The 16,524-nt window shown below is 39.7% G+C and overlaps 1 protein-coding gene across 2 annotated transcripts; it reads right to left on the minus strand.

Moving 5' to 3' along the window:
• Positions 1-713: 713 nt before the first annotated feature.
• tspan15 (tetraspanin 15) lies at positions 714-14,837 on the minus strand. Of its 2 annotated transcripts, none has more exons than XM_061276469.1 (8): positions 14,679-14,837; positions 10,175-10,360; positions 9,716-9,790; positions 9,222-9,317; positions 5,765-5,878; positions 3,423-3,473; positions 2,334-2,450; positions 714-1,692 (listed from the first exon to the last, which is right to left on the minus strand). In XM_061276469.1, the coding sequence occupies exons 1-8, from the start codon at positions 14,727-14,729 to the stop codon at positions 1,525-1,527; spliced, it is 858 nt and encodes a 285-aa protein (XP_061132453.1). In that variant the 5' UTR covers positions 14,730-14,837; the 3' UTR covers positions 714-1,524. The 2 variants fall into 2 exon arrangements, with proteins under 2 accessions (XP_061132453.1, XP_061132452.1); XM_061276468.1 differs by having other exon boundaries at positions 14,675-14,836.
• Between the last annotated feature and the right edge of the window lie 1,687 nt (positions 14,838-16,524).

Below are 16,524 nucleotides of genomic sequence, written 5' to 3' on the forward strand. Positions count from 1 at the left end.
CGTGAAGCCAAATGGGAAAAAGGAAGTGAATCACCGTGTAAACATGAGAGAATTGACCAACTTTTCCACTAATAGCAACATCAGCTTTTATATGATAACGTATGAGAAGGTGGAAGTTTGCGTAACTTCTGATATCATATGCTCGGTTCCTGATCACATTGTCTTGTGGCGACTTTGTGACTAACCAGCACATGATCTACTGCAGTGTGGCCAATGTGTGTTTCAGAATTTTTTAGTTTACACACATAGGACAGAAACATGCTTGGAACCTTAGCCCAACAAATAGAATCAAGGGAGACCAAAGCATAAGACACAAAATCATGCATTTGTATTTTTTAACGGAGGACTACTTCCCCCGGAACATTTAAAATAACCTTTTCCTCCTTGTTGGCAATTCAGAGTCTCCTCGTTGCTCATGAAGTGCTAAAATATTAAGATTCCATTCTCTGGGAAGGCCTGCAAGCAGCAGGAACTGTAGTGGGCAAAATATAGGACTATAAATACTAACTGTGCACCTTTACAAAAGCCTAGGTCAGCTGATATTTACTAAATATGTAATATTCTCACAATATCACGTGCGAATGCGGGTGGCTGGACATGTGAAATTCTTATATCTCGAGTGCTGTTGAATGAAAGCTGTATTACAAACTAAACATAATTACAATACTACAATAAGGAATATCTTTTTGGGACATCATATCTCAGGCCAACAGTTTAGTTTGAAACATTCAAACCGATGTTTTATTCAGCATAGAATTTGATCCAAACAGCTTAAGAATGCAGAAATCATATAGAGGTTCTTTGCTCCCAAATTGATTGACACAAAGCATTAAAGTCAAAACCACAAAAAAGCTTACTTCATTTCTTTTCTGCACCCAACCAAAAACAATGATCAACTTGCGTAGATCATTATTATTCAATTTCATAATATACACACACCATTAAAATCCAGTAGCGAGTGTATTAGCAAAAGAAGGAACAACCACCACGAACTCAAATTTAAAATTAAAAAGTTTAAAAATAGAAAGCAAAAAGAATCTTTCTAAAGCTGGAGTATGATCGAGAAGTGAACTGATGAAGTGGAAATTGAGCAAATATGTCCATTCACATTAATTGCAGTAGTCTGTCAAAAGCAGATTATTCAGTCACGAGTAGCACACTCAGCCACATGAACACACAATAATGAGCAAGAGTTCGCATTTGGCAGGTTGACGCAATAAATAACATACCAAAAAGTTTCATTACGATCCTGAGATCCCCAGAGTGTTTTCACCTCTAGACTCTACTGATGAGATGAGCGATTTACGGGTTGCGGCGACACACATCAGTTGATTTGCATTAAATTTGCATCGACGTATGTGCCGCTTGGTGTTGGTGAGAAGTGAAGTAATATTCTACTTCAAGACGTATTTGATTTGTTCAGTGCTTGCTGTTCGGAAGAAATCAGTTCTGTAGACTTGATTTGATTTGAGTCCGAGATCAAATGGGGATTGAGGCCAGTATCCGCTGCCATCTTGCTGCTCATCAGTCGATCTCAGGCATACACATAAACCACTTGGCCATTCGGCCCTGCTTTTTAAGCTGTCTGTGCTGCGCGTTTGATTCCAGAAGTCCGTCCGTGTAGTGCCCGTATTCGCTTTGGGAGTCTTCCACTCGGGTGATGTACAACCAGCTGATGGCTACTCCAAAGAACTAAGGAGACAAAATGAAAGGAAGTGAAGGAACTCGACGGCCACGTCTTACTGTATCAACATTTGCAAGTTTGCAGAACATCTTGTCAACAGTCTGATCGGCATCTGACCGTTGTGGAGAAGGTAGCTGACGATATCTGAGATTTTGTTTTTGACTAATCTGGTCAGTTTATCAAAACTATACATGTAGAAAACACGTCATCATGATGCAAGTTTTTTTTACTTTTTGTCAAGTCGTCACTTATTCAATTTAATGCCCATTTTGATTACTTTTTACAGGTATAAAATACTGAAAATATTTTTAAAAAGTAACATTTTAATCAAGTGTATATTTCCTGACCAAACTGTGTTGAAATGCAAAAGAGCCCGGAATAAAATGCATTTCACTAGACAGATTTGTCAGCTAAACTTGAGCTGCAGAAAATGAAACGTAATCCCACTTACTCATTATTCTGATTTAGACAAACAATTGAATGTGGAGGCATGTTTAAAATGTATGTGCTCCAAACTTTCCAAAAAGGTCCATTTCCTACCGTTACTTTAGGATTTGCCTGACTCACACTATGTAACCATAGAATGTCCACACAGAAAATGAAATGAAAATATTGATACGGTGCTGTGGGCGTGTTGGCGCGTGTGTACCTGAGGCAGCAGGATCCCGAGCAACAGTCCTGCCATAATCTTATAGTTGTCCGTTAGCCAAATGAAGAAGGCGTCCGTGCAGCCTCTGATGTGGATGTTATCGATCAGGTCCAGGCGCTAACGAGGCAGTGACAGAGAAAGAACCAGACCAAAGGAAAAGAACATCAGACGAGGTGCTGCCCGCTCGTTGCTTTAATCTTTTAGTCTTGCAGGTTTTTTTCGAGTATCGTTTGTCATCTTACATTCAGGAGAATTTTTCGCTCCACATATACAGTTCCTCTTCATTAAATTTTCCATTTGGTGACTTGATTTGACATGCTGCCTTTGATTTCCAGAAATGCCTTTCCTCAGTTTGCCGGTTGGCTAAAACGGCCTTGGTTCAAATGCCACCTGTCCCCCCCCCCCCCCCCACATGCCGCTTTGGCACACGAATCCATTTTAATGAGAACAATGTGGTTTTAAGTAAGTTGAGAAAAAGCTCATGTCTGGTGTCACAAAAAAATAATTGAAAGCCAAACTAAAAGTTTTCCCCTTCAAACTGCTTTTTCTGGAATCTAACATGCTTTCCCAACCCTCTCTTCCACACCTTCATGCACTCCTGGAAGTATTTTTTTACAGCCAGGGTCATCTTAATGTTGTCCACATCTTGAGACAAAGCGGGGAGTGAAAGGGGGGAAAAAATAGTCCAGTTGGGTAAGCAGGGACACTTGCTCCGTTGCGGCAGTCCAGCAATGTTCTTGTCGGCCAGGAACTGTCAGATGCTCAGGGCATTGTGAGCTGCCACGGTTTTATGGTCAAGCGGCCATGAATTGTCTCATGCACTCAATTGGCACAGGAAACCTAACAACACCTCAAATGTGAGATAATGGATCTCAAACTAAGCTGAAGGTGCTATCGGCTGGCCAAACTTGGAACGTTTGTGAACAGTAAAAGATACGAAGCACATTTCAATGAGAGGACACACGGGTGCAGTGCTGCTGCGACACATGATTATGATGTTTGTCTTTGGCTGACACTGTGAAGTGATGCTCCAAAACATTCGATATTGCACCTTGAAATAAAGCAGCTTTTTACGGTCATCGGCCTTACCTCTTGTTCCAACACTTTGTAGCCACACAATGTGTTCACGACTTCATTTTGCTACAGAGGAGACAAAAAACAAGGTCGAAAATGAGAAACTTTCGAAGTGAGTGAGTCAAATCAATTGATAGGTTGACGATACCTGCCACAAAGATCCAAATCAATACCCCCAAGATGCGCTACTACCAATCTGGCACAGAAGAGGAGATGGAGGATTTATTTTATATCCCAGCCACTTTCATGAAATTAGCTGCAGTAGTTTGAACATTTGGATAGGATTTGGAGGCGCGTGGGACAAATAATAGCATGAACGATGTTCACCCTCAGTAAACAATTCCAAACGAGCAAGCAAAAAAAACGTAAGAATGAATGATTACATGTAATGTTACCCTGCTAAAGTCATTTCAGCTAAGAGATGGAAAACAAAAAGACATTTCTTATGCATCATTTAGAGGATGATGCAAGACTAAAAGCACAAAATTATTCTGCAATGGGTGCTGAAATGTTCCAAATGTAAAGGGGGTGGGGGCTGAACTTTTTTTTGGGCTTCAATTATAATCGCACCATCATCAATTAAATAATGACCAAGAGAATGGGCCGAAAGTAATCCGAGTGCAGGATAATGGCTTGGCAGCTGACACTTGACATTTGAATTGTCAGAGTGGGAATGGATTACAAGGGTTGAGTTGGTGCATATCGATGCCCCACAAGGAGCCACTTGAGCAAACGTGCTGTCCTCCACACTATGTGCTGATGATATGCACAAATCACTTGGTAGGGTGATCCATTTCCAGACTTAATCTTATCAATTCAGCAGTTCAATTCACTCCGGCATGCCTGCTCGGAGAGCAGCTGCGCACACAGCTTGTAGTAACAGATGGGATGAATTTCCATGTGTGCGTGTCCATGTATGACATTCATTTATGACTCTGCATATGATGGTCATTTGTGCCAAGTCTCCAGGCCAGGAAAATTGAGTTATATAGGGAGAAAACAACAAAAGAGACGGTGGCGGATGTGCAAGTGATAGCCTGAGGTGTACCAGAGAAACTTTGGGAAAGTTAGAACAGGTGTCCTGTAGGGACTGTGTACCCTGCTCCAGCTGAACCTTTGGACCAGCATGTGGAATACGAGCCGAAAACCAACAAGCTGTTCCTTTTTTCAGTTCGGCTGTTGATATGAAAGAGGTCACATTCCATTTGTAGTTTTGCGTGGGCGAAAATTGCCGAAGAGGGGTAGCGTGTGCGACCTGCATGGCAAAGGTGTAATCAGCACTACGATCCATGAGATGTATTTTCAAATACAACAAAGTATACACAAAGTGGACCACGGGTTCTGGACTTGGTAAATAAATATTCAAGAAAGATGAAATTATGCTCTTCTTTGCCACTTTAGGTAATGTGAATGGCCTAAAATAAGACAGCATTGTCAACTCTCGTAATTTTCCTCCTTGGCTTCCCTTCAGACAATACCTTTCCTTGACTGGGTCTGTTTTCCACTTACTGATACTACGTGACCATTTTAACTGCCTGCAATTCGTGTCACTATAAAACATGATACTGATTCACAGCAATATTGCGTATTGACTTGGCCTGGTTTAAGAGTGCGGATGCAATAAAATAAAATAACAGTCATCACTTGAAACTGCTTGAGCATCTGATGAGACAGAAAATGGCCAATTGTGAGTGGACCTGCAGCATGGTTCCTTTTATACAAAATCTATCAACCCACTTGGGGCAGGTGTGGATGTAAATGGTTTGATCCAGCACATGCTAGAAGCTTACGCTGATCTTCAAACCCTGATCAAATACAAAGACACCATATCGTTTTAGTTCACTAGGGAGCGGTTGGGATTCTTGGAGCCAATTAAGCCCCACTAAAATGACAGAAAGGCAAGTTTGGATGAGCTTTATGTGGAAGAACTGATCTGCGCGGCCTGGCACCAAACAGACGGTATTTGAGACGACTGCATCATACCTTTTGCAAGACAGCAAAACCTGTTAGACTTCTTTCATTTTCTCTTCAGAACAAAAGACCAAGTGATAGGCATCGGATGAGGCATAGACATGTTGTAGGATGCAGACTTGCTTTTTTTTCTGGTGTATGGAACAGTACCACTCTGGCCAAGCACACTGTGAGTCCTGCAGCCTCTTAGATTTTTATGAACACTTTTGTGAAAAGAGGGATGTGTGTATTGGAAATTATAAAGGAGGAATTTGGAAGTAGGGCTTTTAAAAAAAAAACAAAAAAAAAACACCGGGCCACGTTGGCCTGGAACGGAACAGCCGTCTGGAAGCTGCCAATTTTGTGCCATACTGCTAAGAATGTTCCAACATAATGATGCAACTCACCTTAGTGACGCAGCAGGTATAAGGCACTCCACAGGCCAGTGGACTTCGTCCAGAACAGTTGTGGTACATGTTGACTGACCAGTCTTTATACCCTTGGCCACCACAACACTTAAACTTTTGAGAGAAAAGACATGTCAGAGAAGGTTCAGTATTCAAAGATTGTAAACAGCACACAGTATTTTGCATGACGCCAGGAAGGTTGTGGCCTGAAGGCAGATACAGTTAAAATAATTTGCATGCAATTATGAGCCTGTGTTTATCCCGACAACAGGGATGGGCAACTTAAATGGGGGAGAGCGCCACAATTTTCCATCAGTGCTACTGGATGCTAATTTTCTGGGGTTGCAAAAGGAAATACGATTTTTTTTCTCTCTCAGTAAACCAAGGAGCCACTCGGAATGTGGTCAGGGACCACAGTTGCCCATCCCTGTGTCCCTGCACTGAATTTTTTCCACGTCCTTGAAGGGAAGTTGAAATCAACATGACAATAGGACATCAATTAAAATGGAGGCCACTATTTTTGGATACATACATAGTGTTTATTTTGATCTAACTAACTATTAACTATTGTTCATAGTAGGGAAGAATTTCCGCCATTTATCCTACTTTCAAACCATATAATATATAATCCAACATGAAAGAAATATATCCTTGTTTCTAGCTTTTAGTTGATTGTGCCAAAACATTTACAGAAATTACAGCAGCAGTTTTCACACATGAGTCATGAACTGTAAGTGTCAAACCAATGTTTGTGATGAGGAATGAGCCGACAACACGTGATTATGTCTACAACAGCCGATCCTTTCAAAGTGCCATAAATAAAGTCATAACCTGTCATTTGGCAAATTTCTTCAGCTGTCCCCAAAATAGCTGGGAGGAAAAGCAGAATTAGATGGACCAAGAAAACGTCCATTCTAGTTTGGTTTGGACAACATAAAAGACAAGACGAATCAAATTGCAGCGGTTGTTTCGATGAGGTTACCCACTCAATGCGAACATTGTGCTTATGGGACGAGTTGAGAACAAGTTAATGGATCCAAGCAACAATTGGACCACTGGATGACTTTTTCAACTTGGCAGCCACATTACAAACTCTGCTTTGTTGCCCTTGTACCAAATAAATATTTGATCACAAGTGGGGAATGTGAGCTGAAGAGGATGCAAGAAAGAACAAATGAGACATACTACCTACCACCGCACCCACCAACCCCTCAAACTTAGCAGCAGTGGGCAAAGACATTTTTTTTTTATCTATTCAGTGAAGTTCCTGAAGAATAACTAGACCGAGTGCGTTTGTTTACCGATGGAATAAGATTCTTGCCTGTTGTTCTGTTGGATTACTCACATTACCCTTTCCTGGGATGTAATCCTCATGTGTCTCTGCGCAGGGAGCAAATTATTTTTGACACACACCCGCTTGACAGACGGACGGATGACTTGCTGTTCAACAGCAGCCGGAACGACTGACTTAGCCCCTAATTGCCCACTTGGCAGCATGTTTGGCATGAGAATTCATGTCATACCTGCCTTTGTCAAGTCATTACGTCAACTGATGACTCAAATACATTTAAAGATTTGAGAAACCTGTCATTGCTGCCATTTTAATAAACTGGATGAAAAGATGTTAATTGATTGAGTTTGCATGAATTAATCCAAATTGTCCTTTAAAAAAAAAAAACGATACCACGTGACACATTTTATATGGCTCGTGGAGTTGTGCTTTGCATATTCGTTTTTTTCATTCGCTGTATTAAATTAGTTGTGTTAAAACGCTGCTGCTGAAGCCTTTCCGCCACACAAAATGCTCAATTTTCACACATTGCAGGTGGGACTCTCTCTGCTTCAAAATATTTCCATACTGCGGACATTGTCATTGTTACACAAGTCCAGCGTCACGTTAGCTTCCAACTACATCTGCCAGAACGTTCCCCACTGGCTACGTCTACTTCTGCTGTTTTGCAATGTTGCATAGTAGACTAAACAACATTTTTTCATTTTGGCAATATCTGGGTACCGCTGGAATAGTTTATTACCCTAACAAATAAAATACTTTTTTTCGGCCTCCATTACGATCAGGTGAAAATGACGTGCCCGATTTCCAAACATGTACTTCATAATTCTGACATATAAATCAGTCTGAGCACATTTGAATGAAATAGTAATAGGCTTAGTGAGGGTTACAGGGACACGAACAATAGATTGTGACAAAACCATGGAGCTGGGCAGGCCTATCATTGTGGGTTTTGTGAACTATAACTTTGCATGGACCAAAACAAAAAACCTGCAGAATGGGAGCCCCAGTAATGCAAACTAACGTATCTGAACAATGTGCCAGTTGAATTGTGTAATGGCTTCTTCCCACCCACAATGAGTCAGCCTCCGCAGACACGCTTTGCAGACTACGCTGATGAATCAAGAGTTCTGCAGCGCATGTGTCTCAACCAACAACAAATGCAGAGGGACTGCTCGGGTCCTCGAAAAACAATCTAACGACTATACACTTGGAACACACTCCTGATTTACTCACTCAATTTAAAGGCTTTTCTATATAGTTCACTGCAAAGGCAATAGAAAGGCTTATGTGTATTTTTCTTTCATGTTGGTTAACGCCTTCACTGCCAGCTTTGTTCAAATGAATCCTTGACCTCTATAGCTGTCCAAATCTATTGACAATTTTACATGTTGCCCGTAGTACACGATTTTATGTTGAGATTTATCTGAATGTAAAAATGTCATGTAAAACTACCAATGCCTAAATGAACTGCAATGATACATACATACATGGCTTCTATGTGTTTTGGGGGCTTTTTTTTTTGCCATTTGTATTTTTAGTTTGACCACAGACTACTTCTTCACTTTAAATGTAGAGTGCTATGCTACTTGTATTATTCCCATTACCGTGTTTTGAACATTTCTTATGTGTTATTGACACATATGATAATTTAGCATTTCAATTTGAAACACAGTCTGAACCTGTGGACAGTAAATGTCACATTTCCATGGTAATAAATGAAGGGAATAGAAGGAAAGGTCATCTCAAAATAACGATAGACTGGGTGTGATAGAAGCTGTCACTTAGGGACAGTGAACACTAAGCAATGCGGTGGAAATTCATTGCCCACATGGTCCTCTATTTGTAGCATTTAAACAACAGTTGATAACAGATGCTGTAATGCGGTCTTGACAACTTTTTTTTTTTTTTAATTAATCTTTTTCAGTGGAATTGTTGTAGTCTGCCTAATCTTAGTGCATAATGAGATTTGGCCACCAGCCTATTCATCTTAATATGCTTGATAAAAGCTGCTCATGAGATTCGCTTCAGGCCGTTACTGGGGCAGAACTATAGAGTGCTTGGAAAATGACGGCTGTAATGTTCCAAGTATCGAAACAAATACCTGTCGATTTGTAATGCTCATTACTTAGCAGGATTATTTGGTGGTATCAAATCTAACCGTACCTCTTTCTGAACAAAATCCATGATGTTTTTAAAGTCCAAGTCATCATAGTAGTTAACTATGCCTCTTCGTATGTTCTTGTTCAGTAGATCCTCCGTCTGGAAAACGAGGAAAGGAAGAAATCAGTCTCTTTGGACATGAACATAGGCAAAGTGTGTTCGCGTCATGTTTAAATCATTGTGCACATTTATGCCAGAGTGGCGAGTTGCATGTTCCGGTTTGTCAAGGTGACTGACTCACTCAAGTAGAAATGCAAATGTGACAGTTTAACAGCCCACATCTGCCAGTTGCAATCTGGCGTGACAGGATTACTAGATCACATCAGGCTAATATGTGGAAACATCCAGAAAGAGACAAGAAAGTCCGGCTATATTAGCAAGCCTTGTCAGCGGTGTGTGAGCGTGAGTAACATCACTACTGAACTCTTATATTTGTGACAATTTGTGGTGGGCGGTAAATGCTACACATGGTGCAGTCAAAGCGAGAAAGATCTTACCTGGTTACGAAACACTAGCGCCAAGATTCCTCCCAGCAACTCCAGGATGAGACACACCACCAGTGTGTACATGAACTGTGCCGAACAAGACAGTAATCATGGACACATCCTGATTCTAATATCGAAAATGTATATAACACTAGAAATTGTATGTACCAGAGCTTCCTCGACGTCTTTATGATCAACACGACAATTTAAGGTGTTACCTTATTGTCATTTTACCCAAAACTAAATGACCACAATATTGTACATCTTCAGGTATAATTCTGGTTGAGTGTGTATTGTTGTGTGGTACAATTGATGAAATTCAACCAGAAAAATATGTCGAATTTCAAACCAATCAATATTAGGATTGTTTGAATCCGCACACACAGTATTTAACGACCAACAGTTTTAATATTACTAGAAGAAAAAATAAAAAGCTACAAGTTTGGGCGACGCTCTCAGCTTACTACTTACCACTTTAAGCAGAAGTAGATTATCCCTGAGTGATGCCAAGATGCCAATGAATGAAACAACAAACATGACAATTCCCAGGAGGATGAGAATGAGAGCAGGGGCCAGAAACACCCCATCCAGTGTTTTGTAGCGCTGCCTTTCCACCTCTGCATATATACCAATGGCTAGGATGAGGGCGCCGATCAGCTGAAAACACAAAATCATACATCTGAATTAGTCTCATAATTTTAGACTGTGATGCAAATGTTTCTTTATTCTTCCAGCAATCAAATGTAAAATTACACAGCCAATTAAATATGTTGTTATCAGCCTATTTCTGAAAAGTGAGATGTTGTGAACTTCCGCCCCAACGTTACATAACAGCAGGGCCGATTTAACTTTTTTTTTTTTTGGGAGTGTGTGCTTAAATGAGATCATTTTATGGCAGAGCACTGCCGAGTTTGGCAGGTAGCTCAAAAACTATGCATTAGTACAACGCGATTTTTTTTTTTTTTACAAAATATTCCCAGGTTAATGCTAGCACACTGCAAAACACACGCCAACACGCTACTTCTGCTGTCAGGAAGATCTGTAGTGCTTGATAACCTCCCTGATCATTTGATCTGATCAGGTGTGTTAAGGAGGGAAACTTCGAAGAGAGGCAGGACCACCTTATCACAAACCATCGTCACCATGAACAAGATGGTGTAATACCATTCTGGGGAGAGGCAATCTCACAGCAAATGAGAGCGAGTAATGGAAATTTTCCAGACTGGAAATAACACAGAGAGAATCGAGCTGTGGATTGGTTTCTTACTTCTCAGTGGACCAAATGTAATTTGTGAATTGAGTCTCTCAAAGCAAGCTGGTAAGCAATGAAGAGTAGTCAATTGATCTGCATTGAAAGCAAACTAAAGTGCACTTCCAGAACAGATCTTTTGCCTTTGCTACAACAAATGAAGAGAGTTTGTAGACTGTTGCACAGACCATTCCTCCAAACTAGCTCCTTTTTAAATGGAGAAATTGTTCATGCAAACAATAGAGACGCTTCAAAATGAAATATCCATCCATCTGTTAATTCATTTTCTGTTAATACTGCTGGAGCTGGAGCCCATTGCAGTTCAGCTGCCTATCTGTGGGCAAGAGACGGAGTATACCCTTGACTGGTCACCAGTTAATCACAAGATAATTAACAAGGCTTCAAGGCGAGCGGATACATCGACATACTCAATCCAATAACAGAGAAGGTCTGCATGTACAAAGTTAATGAATGTTCAAGCTGCAGATCATACAATGTCTTCGACATATTTGAAATTTACAGTCGATTCCCCCGCCCCTTGAACGTTTTACACTGACCTTGTCAAAGTAATTAGGAGGGGCTGATAATTTACGCCTCGCGGCTGTGGCCTTCATTTATGACGCGTCTCAGGTCGCTTTTCATTAGAAATGCCTTCAGTCACAGCAACAAATACTGCACATGGCATGTAAAAAGATATTTGTATTATGAATTGACGCAAAAGTGGGTGTGGGGGGGGGCGCAGCGAGTGGAATTTATGCCTCTCGGCTGTGGCTTTCATTTACGACGTGTCTTAGCTCCCTTTTCATTAGAAATACTTTTAGTCACAGCAACAAATACCACACATGGCATGTAAAAAAAAAAAAAAGTATTTATATTATGAATTGAGACTAAAATGTGTGAGGTGGGAACGCAGCGAGCGAATAACTTTGTTTATTGGAGTTCACAAAGGTCATCAAACACAGATGCAAGTTTTGCCTCTGAACATTGAGCATTTCCAGCAAATGATTAGCAAATGTTACAGTTTAAGTGCTCATAAAAGTGGATGCTTTTTAGTCTGGATAAACATCTGAGAGATTTGTGTAAAGGGTAAATGAAATACAAAATAACACTTGAATTCAATTTCGGCCATTAAGCAAATGATGCCTGTTAAATGTCAACTTAATTGCAGAGATCCAATGCTCATTAGAAAAACAACTATTATTGTGGGTCTCACATTTTGTCTGGTATGATACATGCACCGCTTCTTCGAACATGAACACACACAGCTGCCTCCTTGTCACACACTTGAGCATGATGACAATGCCACGACGCACAATTCTCGTCAATCCATGTGAGGTTTACTTTAGCATTCCTTGTTGGTCTGAAATCATTTGCAAGATGCAAACTAAAAGTTGTTCTTTTTTATAGACCACAACGGTATCTTGGCAAAATGATTCCAACTCTAAGGGAACAATTTGGGAGGGCCGATTTCTGTTTCATCATTATAGTAACCCCAAAAAAGAGTTTTGAGTAATCTAAAAACACACACAGCGGCGGGATTATACTTTTTAGACAGATGGAAAACTTTCCAGTTCTCATCATTCACGCTGGGGGAAAAAAAATATTGACTGCTACTTTAGGTATGGATGAACTTCAGGAAGGAAATGTCAAGCAAAACACTGCTGGGTCACAATGTGAGTTTAAACATTAATAAATGTTGGAAGCTTTGCTTTATTCATTTGTTCGGTTTCCCGAAGGAAGTAACAAAACTGACAATATGGCCTAAAGTGCTCATGACTGTGTGCTGTATCTCGCTAAGAACAAACACACTCTGCAGAGAGCACAAGTGTTGCAGGAACAAGAAGGCGTAAATCCAAAAGTGGCCATCAATCTCTTTTGCCTGCCTTATCAGGAAAGCATTCATTCACCATAAAGTGCGAATTACTGCAGCGCCGCCACTCTCGTGCTCCTCCTTCAAAAGTATCTCCCTTAAGCAAAAAAACATTAAGTGTCAATCAACCATCTGTTTCAGGAACAACAGCGTGTTAGGAGGTCTTTGAAAGAATACAGCTGCAGGCTTTGGCACTTACCATTTTTCTTTGTGTGGAAATGGAGACATCAGGCTGCCTTTGTGATTTTGAGCTTGTCTCAAGGGAGAGTCTGACTGAGAGCGTTTAGTCAGGCAGTTCGGTTTCTGTCTTGTGACTTTCTTCTTCCAAGACAAAGTTTGAAAACTTAAGGAGTACGTGTCGAATCGTTTAAAACAAGACTAAACGGAGGTCAAATCGATTCAGAGGAGGCCAGTGGTACAGAAGACAAATATTGCAAACCCTGACGCCGACTCCCATCTTATCAGATGTTAGGGGCAGCAACACCAAGGAAAAGGAAGTGCCATGAGATCTAAAAATCTGGAAAACCCTTAGAAAATAACCACACAGCAATGCTGTATTGTAAGTGCACCACAATACAGCAGAGATGATTGTATATCCTTTTAGCATGGGCCATTAAGTTATTATTTACATAATAATAAGTTATTTAAGGCCCGTTTCACGCGCCTTCTGTCTTGAGTAATAATGCTCAGTTCTGAGTCGCCATTATTTTACCATGTTTATTAATTATGGATGTAGTTTGCAATGGTGCAGAACTGCATTTTAATCAAAGCAATATCTATTGTTTTGGTTAATAACACTATATAGCATGGATTTATCATGCCATGTGATCAATGTTGGTCACAAGGCATTCATTGCAGCCTACTCTGCTCCTAATCAATCTTTGTCAAAGGGTCTTTGAGAGTCTGTGAGGAAGGGAAGTATAAATAAGCCTCTAACTGAAAACTGAAAACATTTTTATAAATTCATTGCAGCTTTCTGGTGCATGTGGCTTGGCAACTGGGGAGGGCAGTCATGCAGCCAAAAAGAAGTCCACAACTAATGTAACTGACTGCAGCAATGTATCATCTTTCCACCAAGGAGGGTAAAAATATATGCTTTGTGAATAAACTGGAAAAAAAATGCTTGTGAGTCATAGTGAACACCGGCACCATACAATGGTGATATTTGATCATGTTTGCACTTGCAAAAAAATGTGTTGTATCTTGAAAAATTCACGAGTCAGGTCACTTGTACTGCAGGACATCATTGTGCAATGTTCATTTTTATGAACAGCCTTATGTATAATGTAGTATATTCTGACACGACTGAAAACTCCAGTTTGGAAGGTTACGGATGATAGAGTTTCATTTTGATTAAATGACATGATTTAATGTTATGGAATAGTGTCATTATAGTATATTACAAATGTATTACATGTTAATAAAAGTTTAAATGCACTGTGACTTTCCAACACCCTGTACAGCGCCCAGTCAATCAAAATTGAAATGTTGTAAACAAGTGTATTGTCGATATATATTTAATGAAATAAAACACATAGCAAGTTAAAACTAAAATAGAAAATGACGAACAATATCCTTGTGTTTACACTGTCCAGAAGGCGATAGCAGCGAGGTAAAGGTGTAGAGGAGGGCGTGGCCATTTACTCGTTTACTATTCTTACTGTTACGCGCAGGGGAGGGGTCGAATCTTTTTTAAATTTTGCTCAGCTTTTGTCAACTTTTCATAGTAAATACAGCGTCACGCCGACTCTCACGAAGACAGGGTTTAAAAAAAATTCAAATCCTGTAAAGTTTAGGGGGGGGGGGGGGAATGCAAGCCGCGCGGATACAGTATGACAAAAAGAGTACTCACCCACCAAATGATGGCGTAGAAAAAGAGGATAAATTTGAGAACAATATAGGAGCATCTGTGACAGTAGCGTTCTTCATTGTTCGGCATAGCAGCGGCCAGCGCACACTGTCCTGTCCTTCCTTGTTGTGAACACTAACTTCCGCATTGTCATCTTTTTGCACACCTGGAGGCGCGTGCACGCGATTCTACGCTGAGGTGCGTTCATGGTTGTAGTAAAAATGTCCTTTCGTTAAAAAACAAGCTGTTTACCTTCACCATTAATATTCAGTTTCCTTTAGAAATGAGTGTTAAACTTATAATTATGATTTCAGTGAAATTGTTATTTTTTCTGTAGAGCCATGAATTTTGTACCGAATCATTATTATTATTATTATTATTATTATTATTATTATTATTATTATTATTATTATTATTATTATTATTATTATTATTATTATTATTATTATTATGAGAAAAGTTTAACTATATAGTTCAATCTGTTTTAGCTGGGCTTAGGTACAGTATAAGTAGTCTTTCAATATATCAATGTTTGTACGCATTCTAAAATAAATAGTAGTCGTTAGTTATCTATTCTAAGAAAACAATATTAAATGTATTTGTAAACTTTTTTATTTTGTAAATATATTAGTAATCTTAATTTCACTAGTCAATCTGATTCACTATGATTTCCATCCACAATAGGTAATAACAAGTGCAGTTTTCTAGTCTGATTAATAAATATACTTAATCTGGTAATCTACCTTTCAGATTGATTACTATGTGAAATTGTGGTACATGAACTGAAGACGTCGAGTTCTTCAATGTGCTCGTCTCAAGGCCTTGACAATAAATAGGAATCAATATATCTCACTGGGAAACAATACAAACGTGGGAAGTGAACGGTCCAATGATACAAAAGTGGTCATAAGCATGTCAGTTCACAAGTACAATGGACTGTAGACAGCCAGAAATAAAGGACAACATCTTCTTTCACATCCTGTTTGAATGCAATGCTAACACATTAAGCGGTTATGCTTCTCTTCAAGTTGAAGCGCATTTCCTTTTCTCACGGCTTCATCTGACAATATATTTCTCAGCATGCTCATTTTGAGTGCACAAAAACAATCACTGAGGGAAAAGAAAGGTAAAGCTTAGGTCAGCAATCCCAAACCCGCTGCATTCCTTTTCTCTGCAAACACATACAGCAGTTAGTCGAGATTGGAGGAAAAGATTGATGGTTGGAATCATAGACATCAGGTTGCCAAAGTAACACTCAAAATCCCACCACCATTTACAAAATCTTGTCGGATACGTGTCAAATGTTCTGGACTGGAATCAACAATAGTTGTTTTTGTTACCTTCTAAGCCCTAAAGGAAGACAGTTACTGATGCCCTTTTAAACATTTATAGGTTGTGTGAAAATCATTCCTTTCGTTTGTGAACAACTGCAAAACAGACTAGGCAGCAAAAGCATCGCCGGCAAAGTCTCAAGGGCCTTTTTCCTTCATTTGCAAATATTTCAGTTGCAATTGTTCTGAGCAAATATACATAAACACAACAACCTCAAAGAATGCAAGACAGGTATTAACTGTAAATTCACCCCCAAATGGTGTTGTTGGTTTTTTTTTGCTGTATAAAATACAAGATACAACCAAAAGAGACTACTGAGGAAAATAACTTTTTTTTTTTTCTTGTAGAAAACAATAACAATCAGTTGTAAATGATGAAACCTCCCAACACAATCAGCATCATGCAGCATGTTCATTTGATCACAGGTTGTTTGACACTAAATCAGAGCCTAGTTTTAGACTGCCAGTGGTTGAGAGTGAGATTATTACAGCTCTTTGGATGGAACTGCTAAACCTATAGAG

Source organism: Syngnathus typhle, linkage group LG4 (genome assembly GCF_033458585.1).
Source record: "Syngnathus typhle isolate RoL2023-S1 ecotype Sweden linkage group LG4, RoL_Styp_1.0, whole genome shotgun sequence".
Classification (NCBI taxonomy): Eukaryota; Metazoa; Chordata; class Actinopteri; order Syngnathiformes; family Syngnathidae; genus Syngnathus; species Syngnathus typhle.

Excerpts from the sequence above, each read along its gene's own strand:
- tspan15 (XM_061276468.1), bottom strand. The coding sequence starts at position 14,761 with ATGCCGAACAATGAAGAACGCTACTGTCACAGATGCTCCTATATTGTT. Across the intron at positions 3,474-5,764 it reads ATACCTGCTGCGTCACTAAG|CAAAATGAAGTCGTGAACAC; the intron begins GTGAGTTGCATC and ends TCTCCTCTGTAG. Across the intron at positions 2,451-3,422 it reads ACAAAGTGTTGGAACAAGAG|CGCCTGGACCTGATCGATAA; the intron begins GTAAGGCCGATG and ends CTGCCTCGTTAG.